The 22,881-nt window shown below is 43.9% G+C and overlaps 1 protein-coding gene and 1 long non-coding RNA gene across 2 annotated transcripts; one reads left to right on the plus strand and one right to left on the minus strand.

Moving 5' to 3' along the window:
* Window positions 1-400: 400 nt before the first annotated feature.
* LOC128086849 (uncharacterized) lies at window positions 401-4,480 on the minus strand. The gene is made up of 3 exons (XR_008209547.1): window positions 4,041-4,480; window positions 1,523-1,696; window positions 401-607 (listed from the first exon to the last, which is right to left on the minus strand). It is a non-coding gene; the product is annotated as an uncharacterized LOC128086849 (long non-coding RNA).
* Window positions 4,481-4,643: 163 nt separating this feature from the next.
* DHRS7 (dehydrogenase/reductase 7) lies at window positions 4,644-22,248 on the plus strand. Its single transcript, XM_052695816.1, has 7 exons — window positions 4,644-5,073; window positions 9,759-9,911; window positions 14,463-14,569; window positions 15,349-15,588; window positions 19,529-19,651; window positions 21,085-21,300; window positions 22,041-22,248. Exons 1-7 carry the CDS (start codon window positions 4,659-4,661, stop codon window positions 22,074-22,076), a joined length of 1,290 nt encoding a protein of 429 aa, XP_052551776.1. The 5' UTR covers window positions 4,644-4,658; the 3' UTR covers window positions 22,077-22,248.
* The last annotated feature ends 633 nt before the right edge of the window (window positions 22,249-22,881 follow it).

The raw sequence follows: 22,881 nt of genomic DNA on the forward strand, positions 1-22,881 counted from the left end.
CTTGTCTCTTCTAGGAATACTAAGCATATGCAGTAGGTAACATTCTGAAGCAAAAAGCATAGAATGAAAGCTGGCCTCACTTCACTGGTACTCATTTTATGATGGACTCGCCCTAAAGTCTTGTGGACAAACTCTGGACAAAACAAAGAACATTTATCTATATAAGTTGTTTCGTCTTGCTCAAAGTGGAAGAGGAAATACTGAAAAAGGGAATACAGTGCTTCTCTGTTTTTTGCTATTCGTTTTAATGTTACCATACCTGCATAAATAATTTAGTGAAGCAAGAGCATTTTTCAAATTCATGTTTTAGACAGACACTGAAATAATCTCAGCTAATTGCACTGGAGCTTTATTTACTGTAACGTGGATCAAAGAAATTGCATCACAGTACTGCAAAAAATATTCGCCGCCCTGCTTGTGGTATAATTCCCAGGGCTGGCAACAAGTCTTCTGAGTCTCCCTTATGAACAATCAGAGAGGAAGCACTTCACCCAAAAATCTGTGAAAAGTTTATTCATTTTATACTGAGGATCTCTTGGTAGTGTTGGCTAGTCAGTACTGCTGGAAACTTGATCTTGCAGACTTAACAAAGAAAGTGCTTTTAGACCTTTGAAAGAAGGAGAAATTTACTATTGTAGGAAAAGCTGGACTGGAAAAAATTTGCATCACCTTGGACAACTAACAGTGTAGAATCACAGAATGGCCTGGGTTGAAAAGAACCATGATGCTCATCCAGTTCCAACCCCCTGCTGTGTGCTGGGTCACCAACCAGCAGACCAGGCTGCCCAGAGCCACATCCAGCCTGGCCTGCTGGTGTGTCACCACAGCCAGTGTGTCACAATCCTCTGGGTGAAAAACTTCCTCCTAATACCTAACCTAAACCTCCCCTGCCTCAGTTTAAAACCATTCCCCCTTGTCCTATCACTATCCACCAGTTGCTCTCCCTCCTGTTTATACACTCCCTTCAAGTACTGGAAGGCCACACTGAGGTCTCCCCAGAGCCTTCTCTTCTCCAAGCTAAACAAGCCCAGTTCCCTCAACCTTTCCTCATAGCAGAGGTGCTCCAGCCCTCTCATCATCTCAGTGCCCTCCTCTGGACTCACTCCAAGAGCTCCACATCCTTCCTGTACTATGGGCCCCAGGCCTGGATGCAGCCCTGCAGATGGGGCCTCACAAGAGCTGAGTAGAGGGGGACAATCATCTCCCTCTCCCTGCTGGCTGCTCCTTTTTTAATGCAGCCCAGAACACAGTTGGCCTTCCTGACTGCAAGCACGAACTGCTGGCTCATGTCCAGCTTCTCATTCACCAGGACATCCAAGTCCTTCTCCACTGGGCTTCTTTCAAGGAGTTCTCCCAGTTTGCATAAATACCTGGGATTTCCCCAGCCCAAGTGCAGCACCTTGCTGTCAGACAGAAAGCATACAAAATAGGAGCCTTAAGCACACTAACCCCTAAGCCCTGCACATCTTCTGTATGTGTCGTTGGCTGTAACTCATGTTTAAGGCAACCTAACTGCTCTTACCTATTATAGTATACTGTATGCTCTGAATGTAGTGGAAGGTGTCCCTGAGCATGGCAGAGGGTTGGAGTTAGATGATCTCTAAGGTCTCTCTGAGCCCAAGCCATTCTTGTTGACGACTGGCTTTGCCTTAGTTCTTCCACTTCCAAGTCTATAAACATGAAAACTTTGATCCACCTAAAATGAACCAGAGAGGAAAGCAGTTAATTAAACCAGTAGAGAACTTTGTGCATTGGAGCAGATTAGAATTTGTATGTTTAGGTCTTCAGAATTTGAGACAACTAGTTGATGAAAATGTGGATTACAAGACCCAACTCTAAGCAGTACACTGAAAAATTCCAATCTCTTTTTCTTTTTTTCTTTTTTTTTTTTTTTTCTTGCCAGCCATTACTCAATAGAAATAATTTCATGTAGCCTTGTCATGGCAGTGCCTATGTATCCAAGTGACATATAAGACAATTAGACAGCTCTGTGAGTCTCTTGTAGTGAACATAGAAAAAAAATATCACTTTGGTGGTAGACCAAAATTCTTTCTTTCTGTTTCAGAAATGCAACCAACTTCTGTCTTCTTGTAAACTGTAAAGCTTGGCTAGATTACCTGAACCTAATATGTATAATTGACTGCTGTAAAACTGATTCTTAAAATTAAACAGCTTAATCATATTACTGTTATAGGCCTAAAAAAATTAAAAGCTAAGCGTATACTTCACAGAGTCCAAAGACATGTAAGTGCACGCATGTTATTAAAGCTTAGTTACGTGCTTTGCTGAGTAAGGATGGGTTGAAACAGATGCTGAAGAACCTTGCCAACCATGGTTTAAATAATTCCATCCGTGAATGGATGTCCTTCCCATAATGCTCTGTTTACAACATGTGCATTGATTCTCCTTAGCCATCACAGGAGGAAGAGGATTTACGGGAGGCTGGCATGTCACTTTCTCATTTCTGTTGTGAAGCTGAAACTTGTACGTTTTATGCACTTTTCAAGCATAACATTTTGATTTTTCCTCTTACTCTTTTTGTTCCTAACAATTCTAATGCTATAAATATTGTCACACAGAAAAAGCTGTGTAGGTATTAAATAAAAAGCCCTACAGAAATAGGTCTAATTGGAATCATAAAGCTGAAGAGGACAAGCAGAGTCCACTTTCAGTCTACTGACACATTTTTAATTTAGTAGCATTAAAAGTATTGTACATTCATTATTCATTAATAGAGATCCCTTGAGAGTTTGTATCATTGCACTTATGCAGAAGATCTTCCTAATACTTCATGACTGCAGAATACATATAAGTATGTAGAAAAAGCAATCTAGTCAAATACGTATTTCTGTCTTACTGCTTTGGAGGCTTATGGCATCTTATTTTGCTATGATTTCCATTGTTGCCAATATCACAGGTGTAACAGGCAGTAACAGGAATAGAGCACATTGCCACGCTATGTTCAGACTTCAATTGATCTGTTATCTGCTGCCACGTAGTCAACACAGGGAGTCTCACCAAGGCTGGCAGCAGGATGTGGAGCAAGACTGTGACCTCGTGAAGAGGTAACTGTTCTCTTTTCAGAGCCGTGTATTTCAGCCTTGCATTTGGTTCTTGCAGTTCACTGCGTATTTGAGTACATACAAATAACAGAATGTTTACTGGACTCCAAAGTGTCATCTGCGTAAATCACAGCACAAAGTGCAATAGGTCTGTCATTCATTCTTTTGGACAGGCTGACTTTGGTAAATTGAGTCTGTAATCCTCAACCACGTTTAAAAACTGCTAGCAGGAATGGCTTCTTCGGAAAGTGAAAATTAGCTTCTCATGTGGAAACTGAGCTCAGACCTTAGAAAGATAGTTTTTTTGTTTTCCTTGAGAATTTAGAGTTGGTCAAATCCAAGGGCTTTTTTGTTGACACGAATCTTTAAGAAATCTTTCATTTTGCTTTCATAATTTGTCATGCAACTTTTCTCTAAGCAGTTGCTGGTTCTGAAGCAACACAAAGAGCATATGTTACTGGCAGTACTCAAAGCTGTATTTCCAGGAAGGAAAGCCAAAGCACCCCTGGCCATCAAGGTAAGACTGGAAGCTGGCAGCCTGGGACTCCTGTCAATCTTTTGCCTGTTGTTTTGATGCTGAGAAGAAATCTTGTGGTTGAGCATGATGTAAATTGTTTACAGAAATCAGAGATAAAAGCCACAGACTGTGGTCACTTCACTGCTTTTTAGCTGGTGGAGCTCTCTGAAGAAGTTTTTTCACAGACTTGAGTGGGTATAATTAATATAATTTCTTAACTATATTTATCTATCATTAAGATAACCACGGAATCGTAGAATCATTCCTGTTGAAAAAGATCTCTGGGATCATCTAAAGGGAGACCCTGGGAGCACCGGTCCCGGGACCAACGCCTGAGGGACACTGTTTGTGACTGGCCTCCACTCTGACACCCCCACATCCTTCTCTGCAGGGCTGCTCACAATGAGTTCTTCTCCCAGTCTGTACCCACAGCTGGGATTGCCCCGATCCAACAGTAGTACCTTGAATTTGTTGAACCTCACTAGATTCCTGTGCTCCCACTTCTCAAGCCTGTCTACGTCCCTCTGGGTGGCATCCCTTCCTTCTGATCTATCAACTGCGCCATTCAGCTTGGTTTCATCATTAAACTTGCTGAGAGTACATTCGATCCCTCAATCTTTGTCATTGATAAAGGTGTTGGAAGAGTACCAGTCCCAAGACAGACCTCCGTGAGACACCACTTGTGACTGGCCTCCACCTGGACCATTGATCACAGCCCGCTGGCTGCGACCTTCCAGCCAATTCTTTATCCACCTAGTAACAGTCCAACCTTCAACCCCATCTCTTTCCAGACAGATGACATCAGCTGCCAGATGCGGGTGGGGTTGGCCTCAGTGCTGCACTTTGAGCTGCTGTCTCCTGTAAAGGCAATGCAGCACACTCCATGACAGGGAGCCGCCTGAGGAGCAAAGGGATGGCGGTGTCCCCTGAGACTCTCCTCCTCGCGTTGAGCTCCGGGTTTTGATCTCTGGGCACAGAAGTACTGAGGATGTGTGTTCACAAGCTCTGCTCCCCTCGAGAGCACGTCGCGTCGGGATAAAGAGGGCCCCGCTTCCAGGAAGCAACCTTCACCCCGTCAAATGCGTGACCTCTGCCCCGCAAACGCAGCGCTTATCGCCGTAGCCTTGACTGCGCCAAACGCGGGGCCGTTACCAACCGGCCCCAACCAGGGAGCGCGGGCCACGTCCCCGGGGAGAGCAGAGCGGAGCCGCCCACCGCAGCCCGGCGGGGAAAGCGGGTGGAATGGGAGGCGACAGGCGGGGAAGGGCAGGCCGGCGCTGGCTGCGGGCAGCAGGGGCGGCTCCCGCCTGGCCGAGGCCCTTATAAAGGCGCGCGGCGGGCGGCGGGAGGTGGCGGCCATGTCGTGTGGTTGCGGACTGTGCGCGCTGCTGGTCGGCGGCGCCCTGCTGGTGCTGCTGTTGCAGCTGCTTCGGTGGCTGCGCGCCGACGGCGACCTCACGTTGCTGTGGGCGGAGTGGCGGGGGAAGAAGCCAGGTAAAGCTGTGCCTGCGGCCCCGGCCGCTAGGAGGGAGGCGGCGGGGTCGGGTGTGGGCGGCCGTGATCCCGGGGGTGGGATTCTGTGAGGGGATGGGACGGGGCGCGGCGGTGCGTGGGGGTGAGAGGTTTCCTCGGGAGCTGGAGCTGAAGTTTCCTCAGCTCCGTGAACCTGACCACCGCTGCCCCACGGCTTTGTCTGAAGAACGTCAAAAATCACCCCGAAAACAGAGTTCTTAGTCCTTTATCCACAAGGTGTGCGGTGCCCCTCGCGTGCATCTCCCTGCGGGGCGACTGCGGAGGGACCTGTTGAATAAAGCAGTAACCTGAAGTAACTTTGCAGGGACCGGGCTTGCCCCAAAACTATTGTTTTGCATCTTTTCCGGTCATACGTCCGGTTCTGGGGTAGCAAACAGTTCCGCTGAGCGAGCACGTTGCTCAGGAGGCCGCACCAAAGGAAGGTCCATAAGGAGTGGGGATGCGATACTGCCTCGGATCCTGACCGCTGTGAAAGTAAGGAGTGGCCTTTGTCCCCTGGGGTATGAAGACTCTAAAAAGCTCCCAGACAGGATTTTCAACTTTTAGGTTGGCCTTCTAATTTGTCTGTAGTTCTGCCCACTTCCAGACAACTAACGATCTGTAAAAACTAACTTTTACATGCTTAACAGAGGCTTTTGATCAGATGAGCTACAAACTTTGGGGATTTCACCTTAGCTTTCTCAGCAGCCCAATCTGAGATGCTGTGAGCTGTGGATAGCTGAGGTGAAAATGGAGCTGGAGCTGTCAGTCCCTGTACAGCATCCTCTTACATTGTCTGGTGGGATGGAGAATGGTGCAGAAAACATTGTTAGCTGTCCTGTGTGTGAAATGAAACTGTGTGGTGGGTTGAGGCAGGGAGAAGCAGCATCAAGAAAATGAGTCTGGGGGGAATGGAGGGATGAAGATTGGAGTTTGAGGCAGTCATTCATCTACGAATGGTGGTGCAGGTGAAGGCTGGCATTGGGAAGGGATTGAGAGATGCTAAGGGCAAGCTCTGTCAAGAGCTTGGCAAGAAAGATGTTTGAAATGTGAATGTGGGACTGGTTTTTTGGAGATTCTTGAGGTCCCTTCCAACCCTGGCCATTCTGTTTTTTGTGACCAACCAACGGGATGTGCAACAAACTAGGAGCAAAGGTGGAGGCCATCTTCAGGTTGTACAGAAGAAGTGGGATAACGTGAGGGTCATTTCCCTGTGGAGTTGGGTTTGAGGGTGTTGAGACTATTGGTTTTGGCCCCAAATTTGTCGAGGCTGTTCTGTCTTCTACAGCAAGCTCTGTCAGAAAGTAGAAGTCTATGTAGTGGAGAACAGAACAGAAAAGTGCACAAGTAACACACAGCACTAAGAACACAAAATGTGTGCAATCCTCTGTATCTCTTTGTGTATATAAAGTTTTATGGTAAGTCCGTCAGGTAGTTCCCTTACTACGAGAAAACTACACTAAAAAAATCACATCTGTGTGTGTGATCTTTGCAGAGTACATGCAAAGACTCAGGGCAGAGAAACATGAGAGATCTCCCCAAATACAATCTGTTTTGCAGAGGTTTTGCTGCGAGGGTTTATGTGATGCACATGGAGATCTAGGAGCTCTCGGGTAGATGGTATTCATAGAATCACAGAATCCAAGGTTGGAAAAGACCTCCAAGATGGTTGGGTCCAACCATCCACCTACCACCAATATTTCCCCTCTAAACCACATCCCTTTGTATCACATCTACACGTTTCTTGAACGCCTCCAGAGATGTTGACTGCCTTTTCCAGCTCCTGACCACTATTTTTTGAAGGCAGCCTTCAGTCTTGCTGGGAGCTTTGAAACCTTTTAAATAGTCCCACATTAGGAACAATGTAGACATTTTCGGATGGGGCATTTTCAACTTGTTGAGAAGAATCAGTCAGAATTTTATAAATGTAAGCTTCTTTACTTTGCAAAGAGATGGGTTGTGTTCTGCCACTGGTGCTTGTCATCAACTGCAACATGTAGCTGAGATCGTAGCATTTCAGTGGTGTTTTGCTGATAGCTCTGCCAGGCGTATATGGGATAGTGGCACCACAGTGCTGGTCATGTCTACTCAGTGAGGGGAACAAAAGGGAAAAATACTAGCAAAGATGTTTCTTTATCCTGTGAACTGTAATTACACGTAGGTAAGACTGGTTTCATTCCATTGATTCACTTCTATAGGGAAGCATCTGGATTTTGTCATTGGCAGATGCTGGATTATTTCCCAAAATGTAAATATTTGTGTGATCAGGAGGTAAGGGTTACTGCGTGACTTTGTGTTGTGTCTCATTAGCAGATCAGCAGTCACTCTGAACATTGTGTTTTTCACAGTCAGTGTGGTTGGATCCTTTTATGTACAAATGTGTACATATGTGAAAGCCTACTCCTTAAACTTCAAGTTAAGCGTAATATCATGATTCTTTCTGGGCACGGGGAATGTTCTACTTCAAACTTCTCCACCCCAAATGTTTTTATGAATGAAATAAAGTGGCAACTTTGTGTGATAGGCACACAAATGATGGCAAACCTCCCAAATAGAGCTCAACAACAGAAGCACATCTTGTAAGATGTGTGCTACTGCTTTGTTCAACCACTTGTTTCTTATGTAATGCAGTAGTTAATGGTTAGTAAAAGCACATTCTCCTTTTATTTTTCAATTTGGCACAGTTAATTTTTAAGCCTATTTGCAATATCAACAGGGCATTTATTCTAAAGTCATCTAAGTTTTGATGCAGCTTATGAGCTAGATCTTAAATTACATCAATTCCAGTGCTTGGTAGCAATCAGCACTGAGAAATCTCTGTTAACTATTCTGTCCACGGAACAAGATCCTGAACAACTTCAGGGAGTGAAGCTGCCCAGGACAATTTGAGAATGGAGGAACTGTGTCATAGGAAGAAGTGAATTTGTTTGCAGTAGCAAAAGGAGATGAGTGTAATAAACAGGGATGAAGGCATGTCCATGTGCCCTTTTCTTCACATAGTACTTGTTTCCACAGGTTTTCTGCCAACAAAACAAACTAATCAGCTGTGAACCCCCATGTTTCTTGTGATTAATTTAAGGAATTAGGAATATATTGAAATGAAACTGTAGGGAGAGTGTAAATAAGTGTTGAAGGCAGCAGCCTTCTGATACAATTATTAAAGTTATTCCTACAACTTCAGTGACATCTCTTTCCACTTCCCATGTTCATAACCTTAGCTTTCTCCTTTGGAAAAGTCCTTTTTTTAAACAAAAGGAAAGACTTATTCTTTGGCTAACATACAGTCAGCTTAAAGAAAAAAGAAAAAAAAAAAAAGAAAAAGAAAAATACTGCCTGATGCCAGTACTGCAAACCCAAGTTGAGATCGGATAGTCTTGAATACTCTCTGCTCTTCCAGTCAGATGGGAAGAAGATTTTGCTGCTCATCTCTTCATGGGATTTTCATCGTGAAGACTCAAAGTAGGAATTTGAGACAGTTTAGTGCAGAGAGAAGCAGGATCTGATCCTGAAGCAAGAAGTAGAAGTTGTCACAGCCATTGGCTTGAGTGGGGGAGGAAAAAAAAAGGGTGAGTTTCTGCTAAACTGAGAAAGTGGTTGAGGTTCAGTGAGCTCAAAAATGCTGTTCTGGCTATTTTGAGAATCAAATGGGCTTTAAGTCCCAGGAAGTGAATTTGGCTCTGCTATTAGAATGGTAACGAGAAGTCCTTGGTTGGCTAGGAATTGTTTGAGTGCTCTGTGTGTATGGCAAATAGAAGGGAAAGCTCTGCTCAGCAGCCCTCTGTGTACTTGAGTCAGATTTTCACTAAGACTGATCTTGAAAAATAGGCAAATTTTAGTCAATATGTACTCTGATATTATTGCTTAGGCCATGTTGAGAATGAAGTGGCTGATTTTGATCCATCTATTTTATTTCTTTGTGGATGTATCCCTGGAAAGCTAAACTTTTCACAAGTTGCAAGTCTGTCTTGGAGCAGGGGTGAGGGAATGACTGCAAACAAGGGGGAACAGCCAAGAGGAGAAACAGTAAGGTACTACTTTTACTAGAGATTTGACAGACGTACCAGGGCAAGAATGGAAAGCACACAGGAAATTAATATATGAGCTTTAGGAATTCCTAGGAATACTTTAGGAATTCAGTGTATTGTACTCTGACCAGTGCAAGAATTAACCCGCATCAGATGCAAAACAAGGTGGCTGAACACCATTGTGTTTTTTTTGATCAGCCTCCTATGATCAGAGAACTTGCTGCTTTAAGCAGTTCCTTAGGAATGTTTTTGAGGTAGGACGTTTATTAGGAAATGTTTGCTCAGCCTTTTCTTTGGATTTGCAATATAGTAACAGTTTTCTGTCGTTTCCAAGAATTCCCCTATTTCCTCTGAACCTCATTTTGATCAGGTCTGTGGAAATCCTGTCCAGCAGAACTGCAACCAAATACCTTCCATCCGTGTTTGTTCAGATCAGCCTTGGAACAAAGTTCAAGTGGCAGTTGAACAGCATTGAACAATTTCACAACTACATGTGACCAAAAAATAAAGAAGTCAAGATTTTGTAACAGCCAATAAAGCTGAGCACGTCTTACAAACAGTATCAGATTGTATCTCTGCAGTGACTCCTATGTTTATTCTAGCATTAGCAAGGTGTGAACTGCTGTCTGGTTCTTTTGACAGAAAATGAGCTGCGTGGCAAGGTTGTCTGGGTGACAGGAGCTTCAAGTGGAATTGGAGAAGAATTGGCTTACCAGCTATCAAAGATAGGAGCTTTGCTTGCTATCTCAGCAAGAAGAGAGGATGAGCTGGAAAGAGTGAAAAAGAGATGCCTTCGTAAGTATAAGTTCTTGCTTCATGTGGCCAGTTCCACTCTTAGTGTGGTGGAGTTGCTGCAGAAATAGTTACCTACAAGCATGGGAATATATTTCATGATGAAAGTAAACTTTATGCATAACTCAGGCATGTGGTATGGGTGCCTTCAAGAGCTGGAGTTAGGTCAGAATCTCATTATTAATTCCATGTTATATAATGGGGAAGGAAGCACGTGAAGGGGTATCATTCTGTGTCGGTCACTTCACAAGTAATGCCTCCTATTTATTTCCGTGGAAATTACAACATATGCAAAGAGCACAAGAACACTGTTTGATAGAGCAGGTTCTCAGTTACAAAATGCTATTTTCCAGTGTAGTCACTACCATTATCTCTGCATTTTTGTCAGTGATGAACAAGAGCCTGCATGCTGTGCTTGTACAAATCTGAGGTGACCCCCTGTTTCACAGCTGCTGTGGTGGTGCTGGGAGCGCATGTTGCCCATGCAGTCTGTCTTTCCTCAACACAAACAGATGGAAGATGGAAGTTGCTAAATGTGAACTATCTGGTGGGTGTGGTAGGACAGTCCAGGCAAGACTGGCAGTATGCTTCACAGTCTTCAAACCAGTATGTGGCCTGGCATTATCATGGTGCAGGAGAAAGGAAGTCCTCTTCTCTGGCCTAACTCAGGAAGTTTAAACCTTCAGCTTAGTCAGTGTGATGATGTGCTGGTTGGAGCTGATGGTCTGTCTGAGTTTCAGGAAATCCAGAAGGATCGCCCCTTCCTCTCTCCATGGACTGCTGTTTTGACTCTGGCTCATAGTGGTGATACCACATCTTATCACCAGTAATGATGCGATCCAGGGAACCTTCAGCCTCATATTGGTTTCTGTAGGTCCTGACAAACTTGCATACAGTTATGTGAGTTACTTGACACAAATTTTGCAATATTCCAATTCTGCCACTGTCATTTCCAACACATTGGAGCTGATAGTCACCCTCATACACAGTTCCCTGATTATAATCTGCTGATTCATGTGGATGAGCTGATCAAGATGCAGAAAAGAATATCTCCTGTGTATCCTGAGGAACAAATGTTAAGCATTTCTACTCTGAAGATCTGACAGTGATCTTCAGAAATGCACTACTCCTTATTTCCATTTTCTGATGCCTCAAAAAAGCTGTCACTTCAGTAGATATATTTAAAAGGGAGCAAGAGGGATCTGTGTGGCTAAGTGGTGATAATGGCAAAAATTCAAATGGGAGAATTGGTAGGAATACATGAAACTCCTCAGTAAGAAGCCCCCTTGCACTCTTACCTTCTCTCTAAACTCAACCTTCCATCCCTTTCCTTAACTATCATGTATGCTGGCTCCTCCAGCCATCTTGGTGGCCCTGTGCTGCAGTTTCTCAGTACTTGTTTGCAGCCCAGTAGCATTTTTTTCTGACTTTCATCAAGATCTTAAGTCTTGTTTGGGGATCTGATACCCAACCATTTGGATGCTGGTTTGCAGTGCTGCATGACACTATTCAGTCCAGGTGCAAAATTTTTCATTTGATTTTTGTTGAGCTTAATGAGGTTTGTCAGACCATTATTACAGCTTGTTAAGATGCCTCTGAAAGGCAGTCCTGCCCTCCAGCATATCAAATGCTCCTTTGAACTTGACATTATCTCAAAATTTGCTGAAAACCCATGTTTCATTCCATCATCTGGGAAATTAATGAGGAAGATACTGACAAATACTGTCCATGGAGAGATACCTCTTAGAACTGGTCATCACTTTAATTTTGAGTGGTTGGTTGCTCCAGCCTGGTGTTTATTTACACTGTAATCAACTCCTCTAGACCCCTCATTTCTCTAATATTGTTACAGGGATGCTATGGAAGACAGTACAGAAAGCTAAGTAGTCTAGATATTAAACATCTGCTGCTCTCCCCTTGTCTGTAGAGCCAGTTGTCATCACAGAAGGCAGTTAAGTTGTTGGGCAGTCTACATCCATCTTATATCTATGTTGGCAGTTAGTAGTCTTCTTGTCTTTTATATGTTTGGAGATTGTTTTAGGAGGAATTGCCATATAATTTTCCAAAGGACTGAGGTTAGGTTCAATGACACTTGTGTTTTTTCCAGTCACTGGAGACCTCCTCTAAATATCAGTACCACTCTGGTGCTTCTGGTCGGTTCTTGTAGCTTTTGAATGCATGTATCAACCTGTTGGTATCTCTAGTTTGTCCCTAGCTTGGTCTTCCTCTGATGCTGGTAGGCTTTCCCCCAGAGGCTAGCCTCAGGAATGTGGGAGACCAGAGAGAACTTGGCAGTGAAATTCAGGCAGAAAACACGACATGAATCTTTCATGTTTTCCTGTGTCCTTCATCATTTCATTCCCATCTCTATACTGAGTGGTGATCTTGCAGTCTTTAGGTCTTCCTTTTGTTGCTGCTGTACCCATAGAAGTCCTTTTAAGCCTTTTGCTTTTCTCACCAGCTTTGACTACATCTGAGTTGCAGCCTTCCTGATTCCATCTCTGCATGCTTAACTAACTTCTGGATTCTGCTTCCAGAGGCTGCCCCTGCAGCCCTCCTGCTACCAAAATGCCATGTAAAGCAGATACACAGGGCAGCTTGTGCTTGCTTCCACCTCCTGTGTATTTTCTTTTTGTAACTGAGTTCAAGGATGTCCTATAAGGCTTAAGTAGCATGAGATGGGTTAAGATTGAGTTGTAATGCATAACAACAACTTGAATTTGGCTGAATTATATGGCATAATTGGAACTAATAAGCTTTAACATGCCTGCAGTAGGCTATGCATAGCAGTAACTTAACTAGATAATTGACATATTAATGTCAGAACAAAGCACATTCATCTTGTTCAAAATTCAGACACCACCCTGTGATATGTTTATGCATTCTACACTGCTTAAATGCTGAAGGTAAGAGAAGGAAAGCTGTGTAAAGGTTACAGGTAATACCTGTTGTCATACACATGCCCACATGCTCCACGCTTCATTGCACCTCTGCAGGAGGAGAAAGTAACTGAAAGGATTTTTCTAAAAGGATTTGTATTTTCCTGCAGCATTCTCTACAACAAATTGAATTTCACCAGTACTACTGGAATTTCTTTTCTCTCAAAAGCCCTTAAAAGGAGGAACCTGGGCCCAAAACCCCATCCAGCCTGGCCATGAGCAGTGCCTGGCTTGGGGCTTCTCTGGCAGCCTGTTGCAGTGCTTCACCACCTTCATCGTGAAGAATTTCATCCTAATGTTAAATCTTTATCTACGCTCCTTTAGTTTAAAGCTATTCCCCCTTGTCCTGTTGCTACACTCCCTGATGAAGAGTTACTCCCCAGCTTTCCTGCTGCCCTTTTGAGTACTGGAAGGCTGCAGTGAGGTCTCCCTGATGCCTTCTCCAAACTGAACAGCCCCAGCTCTATCACCCTTTCCATAGGAGAGGTGCTCTAGCCCCATGGCCTGTCTCAGTAGACTTTGCTTGTGCAAATCTGCTTGTGGGAGTGTGAGGCTAATGAAAGAAAAATGCATGGAGGGGAGAGAAGAGGTCTTGGAGAGGGCTGTTCACTGAAATACAGTAGCTTTAAACCAGAGAAATAGGTATATTATATCCAGTTGCCACTCGTGACCTTTGAACAGAGGCAAGCTATGGATTTCAGTCACCTCTTCTGTGCATCACTGTAGAGACAAAGTTCAGCCTGACCTACATATGCAGGCAATAATGAAAAACTCTGCTCTGTATTTAAAGAGCACAGTGATTAAAGGGGAGCGGGTGTACGTAATAGTGGCTACGAATCAATTTAGAAACAAAAGTAGCACTACTAAACCAGTATAAATAAATTCTTTAAAATATCCAGTTTAAAAAAATGGCAGATTAACAATGAAGATCTTATTTTTGTGAGTCAAATGCCCCCAAGCCCCAGGGTAGCACATGGCTGCTCTAGAAATGCTTTCTAGGGAAGAGATCAGTTCTGAAGAGGCAGTGGTGTAAACACTCAGTATAATGACTTGAAGTTGATGATAAGTGACTTTTATTCCAAGAGGTGGATGCTTTGAAAACTCTCAGTTAAAGGGAAAACTTCTTAGAGAATATCCCAAGCTAGAAGGGACTCCCAAGGATCATTCTCCTTCTTCCCTTTGCAATAAATCAGCTCATGTATACAGGTTGTGGCTTTGGCCTCAACTATACTGTTCTTGTTAGAGAGGGTAGGCATGGTTGAGCAGTTTACCTACAAGGAAGATGTCAAGGCTGCCAATAATAATCACATAATGCATTGCTTTCAACCACTGCAATTTATTTGGGGAGTTGCATTGTCTACATTGCAGGCACAAACCTATTTAATAAAATCAAGCTTTTTGCAAGCAAAAACGTAATGATAAGAAAAAAGACTTGATAGGAAGGGATTAAAAATGTGTTCTGTATGGAGATCAAAATGAGGACAAAGAAAGCATTTGATTTCCATTTTAATGTCATGGTTTCTTTTTAGTGCAAATGACTGTTTTAAAACACACTTATCACAGTTGTTGTATCAGCACCCTTACTGGTTCCCATTTACTTTGTGATTGTTTTTAGAGATCAGCAACTTGAGCGATAAAGATATCCTTGTTCTGCGTCTTGACTTGACTGACAGAAGCTCTCATGAAGCTGCTACCAACAGTGTTCTGAAGCATTTTGGCAAGGTGAGGAATGTTCCTGGGGATGAATTTTTCTATCTCCTCCTCTCCTATCCCTGCATGTATGTCTGTATTTCACTTCGTTTACTGATGCGTACATTCTTGCTTAAGTTTCATTATTGAACATGACAAGTAATACCTAAATTCCCATCCCTTCCATTGCTTGCTTCTGAGTTTTAGCAGCTTTGCAGAGATACAACAAATAATAAGTAATCACTGGTTGTTACCAAGAATTAAAAATTAATTTGCTCGATGTCACTGTATTTCCTGACCAAATGGAGTAAGCCTCATCTGTATATTCTAGTCCTGAAATTGTGTGTGAAAGTCAGGACTTTGATTTTGTAAGCTTTATAATGCATGCAATTTGGGTTCCGGGCTGTATGGAACAAAACTGGACATCAGGCACAAGTGCTTGCCTTGTTTCGTGTGGTATTTTGGATTGTGAGTCCAAAATAATGGCAGTCAGATCTGACTACTACTACATGTGGTGGTTGAAGCTTCAAGCTACGCCTTAGTCTTCCACTGGTACTTTGGTGTCACAGTGAGGTGTTTGGTACCAGATCTAGTTGGTTTCCAGCTGCCATTGTTCCTATACTAGGAGTTGGGGTCAAACACTGTTCTGTTTTGTTGTCTCTGTTCTAAAGCAGCCAGTCCTCAATACGAAGGAGTGGTGTCCTGTTTTGGGGAGGCAGGAGGGAAGGGAACAGTCAGTTAGCAGTTGCCTGAGGAAGGTGAAATATTAAAGAAAACATGTTGAATTTATTTATCACTTTATTTTTTCTGAGATTGATGTTTTGGTCAACAATGGTGGACGTTCCCAACGCTCTCTGTTTGTGGATACAAACCTGGATGTCTTCAGTGCCATAATGGAACTGAACTACCTAGGCACAATCTCTTTGACAAAACATGTTCTGGATCACATGATCCAAAGGAGAAGGGGAAAGATTGTGACTGTGAGCAGTGTGATGGGGATCATGGGCGCTCCTCTTGCCTCAGGGTACTGTGCCAGCAAACATGCTCTGCAGGTAAGTCACATTCTGACCTTTATCAAGTCTTGTTGTGTGAAAGACCAACAGATGGACTCCTTCTCAAGTTTCTAGTTGTGTAGCCTTTAAAATAGCTTTGAATTGAACTTCAAGCCCTTCTTCAGCAAACAGCACTGGCAGTTCATTTTTTAGCAAAAAAACCCGCACAGAAGCTTACAGGAATTCTTCTGAACTATGTGTGCAGCACTGGATAATGTGGGAGAAGGGTTTGCCATGCTTCTCTTCACTCCTTCTGACCCATCACACTCACTGTGTGCAAAAGGCGCTGAGCTGAGCAAAGTCCTTGTGCAGGTATCTTGGAGTGTGGTGCAAGAATGGGGGTATGGTGCTTGAAGACACGGCTCAGTCAGTGAGGGAAAACTACAGAAAGACTGGGGGAAATCTTGAGGTCAGTAAAGTGAGAGCAGTGATGGGTAAAGTAGACTAACAAGAGAAGGGGCAATCCCTGATCTTGGAAAGATCTGAAGGAATCTTCCCAGTAGCTTTGAATCTTTGTGTGCTGTGAAGAACTGGCAGCTCATCGTGCCTTAGGAAGGAGGTCCTACTCTCTTCTATGTAACACTGAATTTTCAGTTTTGCTTGGAAAGATTTCTGAAAGCCATTTCACTCATGCAGAAAAACATAGAAGAGCTGAGAAAAATATCTGCAGGGAAAAGAGGCTGCCTCTATCATTGCAGAATCATTTGTTTAACTAGCAAATTTATTTAGACATATTTGTCTTTCACCACTGTTTGACTTCCTGCTAATGTATGCTTTGATCTCAGAAAGCCAAAGTTCAGCTGTACTTGGAGATGATTTTAATAACAAAAAGCTGGCACGTTCCTGCTTCCTGCTGGGATTATGCACATGAACAGAGTACAGAACTCTGCTCAGTCTATTGGACTGATATCTTTTTGACAGTTTGACCACCAACAGCAGACATGGAGCAAGTGGCTGACATTGCAAAGCCATGGGCACTTGCAAGAATGAGGATATAGAAGACAGCAACAAGTCTCTGCTCACAGAAAACTTTCAGCTAATGACAGGGAGAGAGCTGCTACTTTTAATTTCGGCGCCAGCAATGAAATTGCCCGTTAGAGGCCAGCCTTGACTTAGGTCTGGTAGATTTGAATTAGAAGAACACAGTGTGCAGAAGCATGGACTCCATTCACTTACACTCCTTTATTTGAAAACGTTCTTTCACTTGACTGATCTTTTGGCTGTGGTGCTGTTGGAATAAGCACAGCTAGTTAGTTGCTTTAAACGTTCTCAAACTTTGAGTTTCATGTGGAGATTGAGAATGTGGAAGAAGATTAAAAGAAAATAGTTTACTAAAATGTCTGGATTAGTTATAAGCAGTTCAGTTACCTTGTTTTTTCTTTGGTATTTCTTCTTCTGCTCAATAACCAGGCCAGACCCCAGACCTCCTCTCTTGTTTCTTTTGCAGTAGTCCTGCAAATACTAATTGCAAATAGTTTGCAATATAGATTTTTGAAATCAAACTCACCCTGAGAGTCTCTTACCAGTCCAGAGCTATGGGTAGAAGTGGGCACGAGACCTCCAAAGCTATAAAAGCTCTTTTGAAATATCGAACTTCACCAATACAGCTCATATAAAGGAGATTTGTCAGAATGGCAGCCCTCTGCACTTAGCAGACACCCATCTCTGATGACCAGGAGGAAATGATTAGAGAGGAGTTGGGGAAAAATAACACCAAGCATGAAGTGATGCATTTCATGTTGTGTTTACCCAGCATGTATCAACCCGGTGTCATCTTGAACTGCAGATTTCATTCTGTCCACCTGTTATTAAATATAAGTCTGACATCTATAATATAGTTAAACAAGTATATCTTGATTCATGTCAAATGGATCTCTTTAGAATGAGGAAGATTTCAAAAGCTGAGGAAATCAGCCTTTTCTGCAGTTTCTCTCCTGATGTGGTGGTGCTGGTGGAAATGATGCACCATTCCTCTGGTTGTAATGTGTGTAATTGGTGGCATGTGGAGTGAATCAGAAATGGTGATCTTAAAAATGTACCTCCATCAGGAGCTTGTCTAATGGGCACATGGGCTGCATGGAGCAGCAACAGCCACTCTTCATTCAGCCTCTGATCCTTAGAGGAATTTCTGAAGTACATTTCTGTCTCAGAAGTCATTTCAGCATCACCTTTTGCAGCATCTTCTAGGATATGGTTACAAAGCTGAAGAGGCCCATGGTTTGAAGCAGTTCCTGTTCTGCAGACCCTAGTGTAGCCTGCTATAGGGAACCTGCATTAACATTGAGGTTGGAGTCAATAATCTCCAGAGGTCTCTTCTGTGAATCTGTGACCTGCTGCAGCCTCATCCAGCTCATTGTGCCAGAGCTGCCTTCTTCATGAGGGTCTGTTGAATTCCCCCTGAGCAAGTGTGCCAGTCACTGTGTGCTCTGGGTGGGCTGCACCTCTTCTGCAGTGTAAGAACTGCATTGGGAGGGAGGGAGGGGTCACAGAAAGCCCTTTAAATGCAGGGGGATAGCAGGGTGGTCACAGTACAAACTGCATCTTGCTGGTTTCTCTGGCTACATAGATTTCGTGTTTGTGGAGTCTGAAGCCCTTGGTTGCAAATAGCACTGACATTGACCCCACTACTCAAACAACACTGAAAAAAACCTCAGCAGCCCTGTGCTTGGCTGATGTCTAGACAGGATCTTCAAGGATAACTATGTCTCACTGGACCAATGTTTAGCTTTTGTTACCTTGCAATTTGTTCAAGGCAACAAGGCTCTCTTTGTAAAACGCTTGGAGGGAACCAGCAGTTTGAGGGGGTGTGCCAGAGCCCTCTGTGGGAAGCTGTCTGAAGTTGCAGAGCTGGCTTCTTCTGGGTTGTGCCCAATTTTGGCTAGAATTCATATCCCTGGAGTCCACCAGTGACCCAATCCCAAATCCCATGGAGTGATAAGGGAGTGAGGGTTGGAAGAGCTCTAAGTGCTGCTCCTGCAATTCAGTATTGATGGAGGAACCAACGACTGCATATGGCAGGGACTATGGTTGCATAGCTTACTGCTTAGGGTGTCTTTGTGTGAGAGCCCAGGCTTGTAGTCATTGCTGCAGTAAATAGCATACAAAGCACTCGTGATCAAACTGGCTGTCCTCACCAACTTGACACACTGCCACCTTCTCCCCTTTAAGGTCCAGTGCTCTTTGGCATATTACTTTCTACTTAGCTTGGCTGCACAGCTTGTGTGATGGAACTGCACAAATTGGTGCTCTTCTGAGATGTGTCCCCAGGATCCCTTGGGCAAAGGAGGGGATGTGAAAAGCACAGCTGTGGGCTGCAGCATCAGCCCAAAGCAATGGGTGAAGCCCAGCCAGCAGTGTTGATGCCATGGCTGAAGATGTGCATAGGGATGGAGAAGTACTCCAGGGAGGAGCCCAGGCTTTTAATCAAAATCATCTGAATGCTTGGGAGATCTGAGAGGCTTCCTGATCTGTCCAGAAGCAGACTTCCAGACATACAAACATCTTTAGTGCTAGAATTAGTCCTCCAGAAGCTACACATCTTAGATAATTTGCTTTGAAGATCTAATGTGGGGCCTGCGGGTCTTGTGAGTTAAAAGGTGCAAGTCAGTGCTTTTACAGAACGTAGCTGCAGAGCCTATGTGCAATCTGTGAGCTGGAATCAGCCACCAGTGATTGGGAAATCAGAGCATATGTGGACAGGTCTTGGTTGTAAGCGTGCATGGGTGTGCAACTTGTTGTCTGTCCTTAGAGCATTGCTCCAGTTGTTGTGTTGGTGTCACCACAGGAGAACATCTGATTGACATTTCTCCTGCAGCGCATTTTGGATAAGAGCTTGGGCCAGACAGCCCTCTTCCCAAGCTGGATAGGACAATAGTCAAAATAGTAGGGATTGCAGAAATTGATGTTTAAAATGTAGTCACACGACAGTCTTTTCTTCCAGGGTTTTTTTAATTCTCTTCGGACGGAGCTGACAGACTACCCTGAGATAAGCATTATCAACATATGCCCAGGACCTGTGCAGTCTAAGATCATACAAAATGTCTTTACGGAGAAACTTGACAAGGTAAGGACTCGAAATTCTACTACAGTAAATCCAACTTTTGCTACAGGCAAATGTGAACCTTTTGTGATTTTGTTTTCTCTTGCTTCCCCTAGCAAACACCAACCTCCCTTTTCTTACCAAGAAATGCTTTGGTTAATGCAAAGCCGTTGTCATGTAATGCTTTGTGGTATTAGGTCCATATAAAATGAAAATAAAGTTGTAGAGTTGTTGTCCTCTCTTCCAACGCACCCGATCCACACCTTGTAAATTAACCCTACAGCTGCCCTGCTCCAGTCTTGGGGAAAAGGCCTCTGTTTCCTAGATACCATGCTACAGTGCAGAGCAGTGTTTCAGCACAGGTAGTTTTCTGTTTGCCCTACTCACAAGGTCCTCTGTTTGGCTGACTCTGGTGCAAGTGTTGGCAAAGCCGCTGGGGTCAGCTGATGTGAGGCATGCATTCTTTTCCTGTTAGTGGTTGTTCAAGGACAAATAGCAAAACCTCCCAATTGCTCAGTTGTTTTTAATAAAGGCTGTCTCGCAGAATAGCTGGCAGAAGTTGTTGCTGTGATTTATATTGGTAATGTCATAAATTCAGTTAATTTAAAGCTCAGGATAACACACAAGTAAGAGGGGGAGGAAGAAGTTCTCCCATTGTTAAATCAAGTTCTGAAAGGAATTTTGGCTTGCAAAACTGCATACTTTCATGAAAGAAAAGATGTACTTTTCCAGCAATCTGGAAATGTTGCAAAACAAATTCCTTAGATTTCAGTGTGGCAAAAGACCCAGGAGGAAGACTGAATCTAAGCTAGAATAGCTTTTGCTCCGGGAAACAGAATAACAAAGTGATAAAGCAGTCCATGACTGCTGGAGTGAGATGTGTATGAATTCACAGAGCTGCAGCTTATTTTCACTATGGGATACCTGTGGAGAAGACATCAAACAAAACATCACTGCCACTGAAGAAGTCTATTGCTCTTCTCTTGAGATAGCTGCACACAGAGCAGAGCTGGCAGGAAGTTTTAAGTTAATGGAGGACATGTCCTCGTACTAATTTGATTACAGATTAACTTGGAATGTATAATGGGGTAGGCAGCTGGGAGCAGGAAAGTTTGCATTTCTCAAAGCCTTTAGCTGCAGAATGGGTAATTTGTCCTGATGTATCTCCTTCAGTGTAATTTTATGCCAAACCAGAATAGATTTTTGAGGCATTTTTAACCTTTGAACTATTCAATGAGGCATTAATTAAAAAGGTCCTTTATTTAATCTAAAGGAAGGCAGTAAGCTTTCCCACACAGAAAGCCAGTAGATTAGCAGGGAGAGATGGGTTGTTCCTCATTTGCACAGTGCAGAAATTAAGAAGAGCATGCCTGCTGCACAGAGCCCGTCCCTTTCTCTCCCTCTGTCAGCCACAACCACAGATTGGTTCTGATTCCTGCCCTCTCTCTGTGCTGCAGTCGCTAGAGAACAGCGGTGACCAGTCCCACAAGATGCCAACCGAGCGCTGCGTCCGGCTCACGCTGGTGAGCACAGTCAATGACCTGAAGGAGGCCTGGATCAGCGACCAACCCTACCTGGCTGTCTGCTACCTCTGGCAGTACGCGCCCACCTGGGCCTGGTGGCTGATGAACAGAATGGGCAAGAGGAGAATAGAGAACTTTAAGAGCGGAGTGGTGAGTTTATTCCTCTCTCCCCCACTTGTTGCTTTTTTTATGCTGCTGACAGACTCTTTAGCTGTAGGAATGCTGGGATTGCAATTTTGGATCCGTTTCTTTTCTTCCTCCTCACTTCCCTGGCAGCTGATGCCCAGCTCGGCTTCACAGCTGTGTGCCCGGTAGTCTAGAATTACTGCAGCACCGTCACATTGCAGAGCAGTGAAGTCAGTACATCTTGTAGTGCCAGGGTCTTGCCTCTACTCTTTGTCACGCAGGCCACGAGTTCACACTCAGCAGCAGCACAGGGCTGAGCTGTAAGTCACCGGCACGGATTATTTAACGCAGTTTGAAATTAAGACTGTTGACAGACTCTCTGGGAGCTCTGTCAAGTTTCTCTATCAGACATGTAATCGGAGCATCTCCCAAAGCACGTTAAGAGTATGGCTCTGCGTCAGGCCTCTTCCCTCTCATTCATTTCCCAGAAGACAGACGTACAGCGCTGTATCTTGATCTTGCAGCACTACTTGGTAGATGGTACATTTTTCGCTGTGTTCTTGAACTTAGTATGCAATAACGTGTTGAAGCATTCAAAAATCAGGAAATGGAACACTAACGTCGGCACATAGATTGCGAAGGCAGGAAGCTTTAAGTTGCAGCTGCCCACGGTCACAGGGTGGTTCAGGCAAAGTAACACTGTGATTGAAGGACACCAGTATAGCACAAGGAGGGGAAATGCTGACAATGTATTCTCACTCCAGGATGCTGATGCCTCTTATTCAAGAAAGAAGAAATAAGGAGAAATGTACAGAATCCTGCTGTACTCGTGCTGAGGCTGAGAAACTTTCCCATGCTGCATGACTGCAAATGAGAACTTTTTTATCACTTGTACCTTTCTCACCGTATGACTTGACAGATCTATCAAGCTGTATACGCACTTGGCTAAATAAAGTTCAGTTTTTAAATACACCTGGTTTAAAACATGTTTAAAAACTTACAGCAACTGAGACAGAGGTCAAGCATTGCTTTGTTTTCTGCTGCTATGACACTAGCAAATACTGTGTGAGCAAGCTGTGAATTATATACCCACAGGATTCCATTTCCTTCACTTTTACTCTTAATGGGCCATTAGCAGAAGAAAAACACAGGTAGAAGCTTGTGGTTAAAGGAAGCATAGTCAGTGTTTGAGAATTGTTCCTTTGGGAAAAGGAGATTTCATCAGTATTTAGAAGTACTTTGTCTTCAGGACTCCAAGGACAACTGCAGAGCCCACAGACCTCAAGTTTCTGGTTGGTGAGGTGAAGTGTGAAACTTAGGCAATGGGGAAGGAAGAAAGTGATATGACTGTAACCTCTGTCACAGCAGGCACTCAGCTTTGCACTAAGCCTGGTACATGCTCTCGAGTATCATGAAAAGAAGGGGAAGAGTTCCTATAGCAGAACAGCATGTAGCTACAAGCACAGGCATGGCATTAACAAAGAACTTGTTACATCAGGTTGCTTACAGCCAAGACAACAGCACTTGTGTCAGAGCTGGATTAGGGCAAGCATTGCATTGTGGGTGACTCGAGCACGAGAAAGCTCCCAGCCCTGCCAGGAGCAG

Source organism: Tympanuchus pallidicinctus, unplaced genomic scaffold (genome assembly GCF_026119805.1).
Source record: "Tympanuchus pallidicinctus isolate F22 unplaced genomic scaffold, pur_lepc_1.0 scaffold3, whole genome shotgun sequence".
Taxonomy (NCBI): domain Eukaryota; kingdom Metazoa; phylum Chordata; class Aves; order Galliformes; family Phasianidae; genus Tympanuchus; species Tympanuchus pallidicinctus.